The 11,076-nt window shown below is 31.6% G+C and overlaps 1 protein-coding gene across 1 annotated transcript; it reads right to left on the bottom strand.

Annotated features, from left to right (window-relative positions):
- LOC114196312 (pentatricopeptide repeat-containing protein At3g26540) lies at positions 1-2,899 on the bottom strand. Its single transcript, XM_028086914.1, has one exon. The coding sequence runs from the start codon at positions 2,840-2,842 to the stop codon at positions 764-766; it is 2,079 nt and encodes a 692-aa protein (XP_027942715.1). The 5' UTR covers positions 2,843-2,899; the 3' UTR covers positions 1-763.
- Positions 2,900-11,076: the final 8,177 nt, after the last annotated feature.

An 11,076-nucleotide genomic window follows, 5' to 3' on the forward strand; every position in this document is an offset into this window, starting at 1 on the left:
TATTCACTCCCTTAAGATCACATTATGATCATATTGAACACCCCTAAGCAAAATGGTCCTATTAAACAATTAGTTCTCAGCTTCCTACTTTACTATCTTGCCGAGAATATTCCACCGTATTGTTAACTACAAACCTCCTTTCATTGGGGTATTTGACCGAGGTAGCAATCATACTTCAGCATGCCAACTGTCACTAACGATCCTTCACATTTTCCAGCAAATAATTTCGTTGTGGTCTAGAATTTCAAATCCAGTGAAAAGCTTACTTGTGCAATTTATTCTCCAAGCAAGAAACAGGTTGTTTCAAAATACGACACTTCCGGTCAATGCCTCTATGTAATATGATTTCCTCAAATGAATGTTAAACTCCAATCCAAGTATGCCAATCATCACTCCTTGACGCCATTATCAACTGGCAATGTTCCGATAAAAGCGGAGTTTGTCCTTTCTCTTTGCATATGCTTATTGTAACTTAAAACATAAACTTCTCATCGTAAATCCTAAAGCTTGCTACATCCCAGGAAAATAGTCACCACGATCATCTTGTTTCAGCAAAAGTGGAGAATGTCTTGCTCACTGCAACGGCAGAAAGTATCCATGCTCCGGCAGCACACCCATGTATTAACCTGATGGTCATCAATATAAACCTTGATCACTTATATTCCACTGCATGTATTTGCCATGTGACTTACTGTCTTTATGACAACACCAGCCTGCTCTGCCCTGGCTGCTACAATGCACGCACCCTACAGGTTGAAATTAATTAGTGTTTAAATGCATTAATTTTTTCTGTAATCCATTCTCCCAATCTTGACCACTCATTTTTCTGACAAGCATCAAGAGCTCTCTCCAACATAGGAAGTGTGGGCTCAATGGTCATTGTCCTCATAAAATTTTCAAGCTCATGCATGGATCCATGCTGACTGTAGAGTTCAATCATGCAGTTATAATGCTCCAGTCGAGGAAGGACATTGTATTTACTGCTCAGTGACTTAAAGCATTCAATGGCAAAATCAACTAGGCCTTCTTCAACGCAAGCAAGCAGAATGCCCTTTATGGTCACATGGTCTGGCTTGACGCCTTCTGCTTCCATCATCACAAAAAGTTCAAGCGCTTCTTTACCCCTATGATTGTGACAAAATCCCAAAATTATGGTGTTCCAAATTATCACATCCCTATAAACTGCTCCCTTCAGAACCTCAATAGCAGACTCAAGACAACGGCATTTACAGTACATGTAGACCAAAGCAGTTCTCATTATAGTATCTATCTCAAATCCATGTCTAATGATGAATCCATGAATTTGTTTACCGTGGTAAAGGGCAAAGGTATTTGCACAAGCTAACAAAAGGGTTCCAAATGTATATTTGGTTGGTTTTGTCTCCCACTGCATCTCTGAAAACATTGTTAACGCCTGCTCACTTAATTGATGATGGCCATAGCTAGCCAACAAAGCATTCCAAGAAACCCTGTCACGCCACTTACTCATCTGGTTAAACCAAACCCTGGCACTGTCCAAGTTCCCACACTTACCATACATGTCAAGAAGGGCATTGCTAACCCTAATGTCCAAGTGGAAGCCATGTCTGTAGATGTATCCATGAATCTGTTTCCCTGTTTCATGATCCGAAACACCCGCAAATACATTTAACATCAAACCGAGTGTGACATGATCCACATATTCAATCTCATCAAGCATGAGATATACAAAATCTAACGCCTCGGACCATTCAAAGCACCGAACATATCCCGCTAACATTGCATTCCATGAAATCACATTCCGTTCAGGCATCTTATCGAAAAGCTTTCTTGCCTCCAAAGTTTTCCCACTCTTTGCATACGCCGAAACAATGGAAGTCCAAGACACCAAATCTCTCGAACCAAGCAGATCAAAAACCCGAGAACCATCCTCCAGCTTCTCACACTTGACATACATGTTCACAAGCGAACTCGAAATGACATTATCCTCTTGGAGGCCCAACTTCACAACCACCCCATGAATCTGCATACCCTCCTGGAGTGCAGACAATGTGGAACAAGCAACAAGAGCATTAGAGAAAGTAAAATTCATCGGCTGAACCGCCGTGGAAAACATCCGCGAGAACATGAAAACCGCTTCCCTTGCATCACCAGCATCGAGATAACGCCTCACGATCACATTCCAAGTGACAGCATTAGGCTGCGGAATCTCATGAAACATCCTGCGAGCATCAACCAAAACCCCGCACTTGGCATACACATCAACAAGTGAACTCCCGAGAATCACATTGCCACAAAAGCCAAACTTTGTGACCAGCCCATGAACCTGCTTGGAAAGAAGAAGCTGAGAATCACCAGCACAAGAAGCAAGAACGCTAGCAAAAGTAACCTCCGAGGGCCAAAACCCGGACCTAGTCATACATACAAACAAGGAAAAAGCCTGGTTTGGGAAACCCAATTGGGAGTAAGCAGTAATGAGGGCGTTCCAAGTGCCGCCATCTCGTCGGGGCATTTCGTCGAACAGTTCGCGGGCGTCGCGGAGGCAGTGGCATTTGGCGTATGACTCGATGGCGCGGTTGAGGAGGAAGATGGGGGGATTGGGTGAGAAAGTGAGTAAGTGCGACTCGACCTTGCGAGCCTCGACGATGGCGCGGTGGAAGGGACATAGGCGGAAGAAGAGGGCATACAGAGAGTATGGAAAAGGTTTTGGGAAGGCGAAGAGAATGGAAGTAGCTTTTCGGATACGACCCGCTTTGAGGTAAGTGAGGATCGTTTGGATCACTGCGTTGGTTTGGGGTTGCTGTGGCTTCAGGTTTTCCTTGCGGAGGAGCTGGTTCAGTACAGAAGCGGCACTCACGCCCATGCAACACGATTATCATTCATCGCATTATTCGCTCTTCCCTGTATTTATTTGGAACGGGCTTCACTGGGATACCTTTTTGCACCACCCTAATGCTCGGGCCCAAATCTACATCGTGATTAAATCACATAAAAGCTACTTTCACGAGTTCGGCCCAAAACAAATCACCACGATTTTAATTTTTATTTAGACAAAATTAATAACTAGAAAATAAATAACTAAAACATATTTAAATGAATGAAAACCATGGATATTAAAAAAAAAAACAAAAAAGCGCGTGGAATACGACACAAGAACGAAAAACATAGGAGATATACAATACAAAGTGGTGACGGTGAAGTAACAAATCCAAATAATTCCACAGAATTTGGCCACAGCAGTCTTCGCGCCACTCGTGGGGATTATAATTTGTCTCTTTTTGTGGCCTCAGTTTATTAAAATCATGAATAATGACGTTTTTGACTTTGAAATAGCCTTCTAGATGAGCTGCATCATTTTCTCTAGAACTTTTATTTGTTTAGTATTATTTAGGTGCTAGATTTCAAAACGCTTGTTTGGTTCTGTTTGTTGGCCCTGCCATAAAAAAAATACGAATGCATAAGATCATTTGTGTTAGTTTATTCTCCCTCGTGATCTCGCCGGTGTTATATCTCACGTAGCTACCCTTTTCTTCATCAATATTCATATCTTGAAACACACGTAAGATAGGTATGCACGTTCCTTAAGTCCACGAAGAACATTTTAATTTTTTATGGTTGTGCTTGTAACAGGGTGTAAAAGAACCAGTTGTCACTTCTAGAAAGCGAATTGATGGAAGAAGATCAGAAAAGGAAATTCAGCGTGTTAACGAGATAGTCTCTAAAAATTGCTTAGCTTGGGAAGAAGAAACTGTAAGAGGCCGCAACCACAGAATATGTTTTACTCACCAGTCATACACGTGTATGACATTTATTCAAAGTAAAAATCCAACCTTAATGAAACAAGAAAAGGTGCATGTCATCACTGCTGATATAATAACATCATTAAACATAGGAAGAAGATTAAAATACGAGCAAAGTCAAATATTAGCCGTCGGCTTTATAAACCATTATTCCTAATAAATCCTTTGGCTGCGGTGCAGGGGCTGCTGCCGATGCAATATCTTTACTTAAATACATTTTTTAGATTCTCTAATATAATTACTGTTTACATTTTATTTCTTTGAAAAAAAAATTAAAATAATCCACGCAGTATTCAATTTTTGTGTTAGTTTTAGCCGTTAATGACCAACATATTGAGAATCAATAACAGTATGCTTCAGCATATCATGTAACACGTTACTTTATTTCAGTGTACTTGTTTTTATTTTAACCCCTCTAAATAATATTTTGTTTTCATTTTAGTCCACGATTCCAGCATCCCTTTAAATTGTGGCTATAACATTGTGTGAGTACTTTTCACTGTGATAGAGTAGAATGTATCCATCGACAATCTTACATAATTTATTGATGCACAAATTTCCTCAAATGAAGGATAAAATTGTGTAATTTTAGGGTTGTTAACATAAATTTATATAGGAGAATGTGGTTAAGGAATAATAAATACGTTTTGATTTTATCATTTTTACATTGAAAGATGGAATAATTAATTCTATTAATTAAAATAGTATAAATGAATATAATTGATTTTATAAAGACAAAAATATCCTTTAAAATCTCTAAATATTAAAAATAAGTATTTTGAAAATTTAATTAAATCTTAAATTGATACTTTAATTTTTATTTTTGTTTTTGTAATTTTGTTAGGTTTTAATACTATTTTTTAACCTTTTTAATACTATCCTTTTTGTAATTTTAATTTTTTATTTAATTATTTTTTAATTTTTATCAATAAATATTCAATAAAATATTATAACAACTATACAATCTTTATGAATATTCTTGTCTTTTAAATAAAATAAAACTGTATTAATTATGATTAGGTCATATTTCATTTAATATTATAATTAATTATGATTTTTTGTAGATTTTAAATATATTAATTATCTTTAACCAATATCTATATGTAGATGCATGTTATAAAGACCCATTTATATATTATGACTTGATGTGCTAAATTAAATTAATGACATTAATAAAAAATAGTTGGAGTTGTAACTTTGTAAATAATTTAGTTAATCCTAATGGTAAAAACCAACCCACCTCAATTATATTTATAATAGAGAAAGTGGATTTTTCATTTACAGCCACATCACAAATTATACAATAACTCTTAAAAAATCAAATTCACTTTACTATTATTAATTAACCTTAATCATTTAGTATTATTAGTATTATCCTTTACCATTAACAGCATTAAAAAATTGATGTGGTTACAGTAAACATTCGTTTAATTCTCCCCTCATTTAAGTCCGCATCTTGCTAAAATTCGCATTTGTAAAGAAAACATTTTTGGATTAATAATTGTGTGACTTTATTTTCAGTTAAAAAAATCACGTAAAGTCATTCGACAACTATTTTCAATTTGTTCACGTATGATTACCAATTGACCATATTGTAAAATGCGACAAAAGGGAAAGAACACGTCCTTATCTTGATTTAATTAATATGATGATAAATAAGGAAAATTTTTCAACTCATAACAAGTTTCACCTTTAACATATATCTTATATCTTACAAATTTTCATAATTCCTAAAAATTTCTCATATTTATAATATTTAATATTGTAATTATATAACACTTAATATTCTATAATATGATGAGTCTTAAAACTTCATAATTTCGCATCCTAATTGCGAAAATCAAAATACGACCTTAAATGTTTATTACAGTTGTTATGATATTGTCGTATAAAATTAAGATAATAATATTTACCTTGTTTTTAGGTAACAGATAACCCGTTTAGTCCACGCTTTACAAATCGAAAAGACTATTTTTTTATTCACTAAAATAATATAATAAGTTTCATTTTTTATGCATTGATTTATTAAAGTTTTAATTTTTAATTTCATTAAATTATGATATTATATTTTCTAGTACTATTTAGTTTCTCTAATTTTATTTATACAGGTTTAAAAATTGAATGTAAATTAGTACATTACAATTGACTGGTCAGGTTTAATATTAATTCAATTATAAAAAAAAAAACTCAACTCTTTTGTATGTAAATAATCAATGACTTCAAGAAATTCAATCTTTGGACCTAAAGTACGCTAAAAAAATGTTTATTTTAAAAAGAAAATCAATAATATAACAAAAAAGAGTCAATGAATTGGGGTTGTGAATTGATTATTACATTGATAGAACATGTGGAAAGATCATAAGAAGGATAAAAACGGTATATTTTTATATTAGACTTTCATATTAATCGTTTATAGTCTATAATCATACACTTTTTAACCTAAATTACTGTTAGATATTAATCAAATAGTTTGACGGATGAATTTGATAAGTCTAATAATTTTACAGTGTAAGTAAAATTTTAGTCACTTTCGTAATTAGTTAACTGATTTCATATAGAAGTTTAATGTTTTTTAGGATAAATTATTTATAAGTTTTTGTGAAAAAAAAATCTTATATATATATATATATATATATATATATATATATATATATATATATATATATATTTGAATGGTTAAGATAGCACAATTTTTTCCATTCACCAATCATTTGTATTGTTGTGTCATTTTCATTTTTTTTTATTTCCTGTAGAAGTTATATTTTTTATTTTTTAGTTGAATTTATTAAAAAAATCCTCTCATCATAATTCATAATTAGGTGTATATCATGATTAGAGTTAGGCAAATGTAATTTCATTGTGAGTTACGGCAAATGCACACACACAGCAACAGTAACGTGATTAAGAATGAGAGTAAAAATCACTTATAATTAAGTTTATGGATATATATATATATATATATATATATATATATATATATATATAGAGAGAGAGAGAGAGAGAGAGAGAGAGAGAGAAAGAAATGACCCACAAAAATTCTTAATAGATACCATCACGAGTTCATCACAAACAAACTATGGAGTTGGTGGTGATCTCAAACTTTTGTTGGAAGAAAATGAGTGTTGCTTGCAAAACCAATAAAAGTCAACATGTTATTAATTGCAGATCGCAAGAGGGAGGGCCATATCAGAAATAATGCTTCTGCTTGTAATTATTACCACTCATTTTTTTAAGAACATCTTACAAATTGCAGAACACAGATATGTTTGAAAAAATTATCCCTAAATATTTAAAAAACGAAACAATCATTATTGTAAGTCAAACAAATTGTAGTGTGAGGGTAGTTTATGTTATGCAGAAGAAAGAGAAAGTGAATAGTGAGGAGGTGTGGGTCCAAAGATTTTACGAAAGTGATAATTTGGTGGAGGAGATAACGAAATGAGAAAGAAAGAGGGATGAAACATATAGTATGATATGCATTTGTTATGTTTATTTTTCAAGAAAATCTCAACAGAAGGAGTTAAATATCCTATGTTTCTCTTTCACGTTAAGTAATGGAAACAGACAAGTGCAGTGGCCAATTCATGCAACTTCAAACTAGCGGTGCAGAAACACGACACAAAACTCTTAAATCTCTAATAATTCATCAAATCAAATCACCCACTGTCTTCTTTCGATCTTCTCGATTCTGTTTGTGCCACACCAACATCTGCATGTGCATGTCAATACTCTATTTAATGTGCCATGTTTCTCACAATTTCTTTTTAAGATTACTTTACTTCTAATAACCACTGCTTCTATCTCACCAATTAAGGGAACCTTTTTTCTATAATAATTATTATATCTGCTACGTCCTTTTACTTCGATTTTTGGTAAAATAATATAGACCTCAAAATAAATTTTCCCGTATAATAATAAATAAATAAATCAAATGTCTTTTATGAGTTGTATCATTTTTCTTTACTTTCGCTTTCAATTTCCTATTCAAGTTTTGCTATATCATAAATTTTAGCTACCTACCTCTTGAGACTAATTAAAGACGTATTTTTATAAAAGAAAAACTAAATGACACACACATACATATATATATGCATCACAGTATTGAACATGTATAGAAATATTTTATTTAATTAGTTTGAATTCTTATCAATTTACAAATAATTCTATTCATTTAATAATAATTGGTGCTTACAAGACAAGATTATCATTTAATTTTCATAAAATATTTTATTACATAATATTTTCTTATAGTACTACACGGTAGAGAGAGAGAGAAGGAGAAAATCGCCAACTTTTGCATCACGAAAATTGATATTAGGTTTGGTAAAGAATTTAGTTAACGCTATGTAATTCAATTTAATCTCCAACTTATATATTCTGCCTTTTTTAGTGGGTTCATTGGCGTTTTATATCAAGTTTCAAAATTGTGGTAAAGAAGAAAAAGTGCTCAATAAATGAAGACAGGTTTTGTAGTCACTAAAAAACGAGAGAGAAAAAAAAACGTTACGCTTATAAAACACTTGCAATATTTTTATCAAATGAAAAGGTGACAGATAGACTAGTTATTATAATATAGTTTGTATCTCACCAAACACGTACTTGGTATTTATTTGGAGTATGGTTCATCTCCCTTGTATCTTTAACATTCTTGAATTTATAATCACCAATTCTGTTGATTGCATAATAAAATTTATTAGAAATACAAGAAATTGGAAGTGTTGGTTGAAAGCTAAAACATGACTAGGGGACCAATAAGCCTCACCGAACCAACGAATGTGTTTTAAAAGCTGTAAGAAGCTTGAATTGTGGACATGTAATTGTGTTGGCAAAGCAATTATATGGGTTGGAGAGTTTGATTAGCACTCACTCTATAAGAACTGATTTTTTGATATACCAACTACATATCCATGATGCTTCGGAAACATTCAATATTATTTGTTAACAATCATAATGATAAGCATATAATGATCCTTCAGCAGAGATTCGTAATGGAGAAGATTGCTATGATTATGTGTTGATGTGCATTGGAAAGAAAGATTAAGATGAGCATGATGATTCATCGTCACTAATTAATTCTCTCATGCCGTTTTAGAGAATCTTTGGGGCATTCTTCAGTGTCCCAAGCGATAAATACTTATAATGAAGAAATATAAATAATTCCAAAGTACCCTGTCCTTGTATAAAACAAAATAAACGTTAAGAAGAAATGGCCTTTACTGAATTCCATCGCCAAAAGCTTGTAATAAAAAAGAGTGCAGACATGAAAAGGCCACATCCATAGGAGCCCCCAAGGTATTGAAATCAAGTCCCTACATATTAACAAGGGCACTGCCTTTAAACTAGTAGGCCTCTCCATCTTTTCCTTTTAAATTTCAATCAATTTATGTGTAATATGTTTTTCTGTGTGATTTGTGTTAAGAAGTGAATTTTAACCTCACAAAGTTGATTTGTAAAGTGAAATTTATATTTGTTTATATACTAGTTTTTATAGTATTTTTTTATTATAAATATAAAATTTAAATAAATGATAAAATAAAAATACTAAAAATTAGAATTTTAAGATTTTAATTATATTTAATATTATTACATGTGTAACCATTATGTATATTAAAAGAATTAAATAATATTATATAATTTGATTTTTAAAAATTTATACCTTTTAATTTATATTTTTAGTAAGGTGGGATTTATATTTGTTTATGTATTTTAAATTTAGCTTATCTATAGTTGATGTGTAACTTTCAACACATCCTCTCATGTCCAGATATACATCTTGTAAGTGATATTATACATGAATGAGTGGTTTAACAGCAGTCAAATAACAGATGAAACAATATGTCCAACAAATCTTGTTAGGATAGACTTAAAATTCACTTTTTGACATGGTATCATAGTCATTGTTAAAGTCTATCCTAATGAGATTTGTTGTTTGTTGGGTATATTTGTTCCACCTGTTGTGGATCACCTATTAATATTAAGTTTCACATTCGAGATGTATATACATCAACATGAGGGTTGTCTGTTGGAAGTCTCACTTATCGATTATAGATAAAGTAAATGTATAGTATATAAGTGGATACAAACCTTATCTTACAAATTTGTTTTGTGGGGTTGAGTTATCCTTAAAGTCTACTTCTTAATAATTTGCAAATTTTTAATCGATTTGGATCCATAAAAACAGTGTTATTTTTAGTGAGACCGTATCAAAGAATAGAGAATGTTTAAACTGAAATATTAGTAAAATTTGTCTTCTCGTAAGTTAACATTGGTATGTGTAAATGTTGTGCGCGGTTTAAAGAGGAAATGTCGCTAAGCGAGTGATATGTGGTGGGAGAATTGTGAGGTTGATTTGAAACGAGGGAGGTTGAGGAATACGTGGTAGATCCATTTGGTTAATCTTAATGTTGATTTGGTTAATCTTAATGTTGAATTCTGGTATAAAGTTAGGTAAGCCCACACCCGATGGGACACAATATTACATTTATTTTAACTTTTTTCAAAGATAGTTTTAAGAGTTTTAATAGTTTTGTTTAAGTAGAGATTGTACAAAAATAGTATGTAATGGATAGATAAGATGGTTTTTTTGACATAATTAAAACTCACAATAAAAATATATTTTAGAATATATATATATATATATATATATATATATATATAATATTTATATTTTATATTTATGAAAAATAACTTACATTATAATACTCGACCTTTTATTGTTAGCGAATAATATTAAGTCAACAGATAAAAAAGGAAAAATAATTTGAGACGATTGATATTTTGTTTAATTAACTGTTAAATTAAATTAAAAATACATTTCAAATAATTGAAAATTAAAAGAATTGATGCTCCATACATCAAGTTTGATTAAGGTTGACTCAAAAACTTATGGTTACTAAAAACGTTTCAATTTGAAAAAAGAAATACTCCTGCGAAGAACTGCTCTCAAAAACGTTTAGTCAAAACGATATTTTATTTATAATATTAAAGTATATTTATATTAAATAAATATTTAAAATTTATAACGAGAATCTAAAGTATGATATAAATTTATTTTAGTTATGTCATAATGTATTTGAAAAAAATGCTAAAGAATTGTTTGTGTTGTTGAGAGTGTTATAAAGTATTATTGAATGTATTATGCATAGGCACCTACAATTGAGAGACGTAGAAATGCGAGAAATGTGAAAGGAAATTGCAGCAATTACAATACATCATCCTCAACTATCTAGAATCCCTTGACTTTTTAGACCCCTCTTTAACTCTCTCTCTTTATGTGTCATTTTAAATCTTCCTTACC

This window comes from Vigna unguiculata, chromosome 9 (genome assembly GCF_004118075.2).
Source record: "Vigna unguiculata cultivar IT97K-499-35 chromosome 9, ASM411807v1, whole genome shotgun sequence".
Lineage (NCBI taxonomy): Eukaryota > Viridiplantae > Streptophyta > Magnoliopsida > Fabales > Fabaceae > Vigna > Vigna unguiculata.

Coding starts and splice junctions, on each gene's coding strand:
- LOC114196312 (XM_028086914.1), bottom strand. CDS start 2,842: ATGGGCGTGAGTGCCGCTTCTGTACTGAACCAGCTCCTCCGCAAGGAA.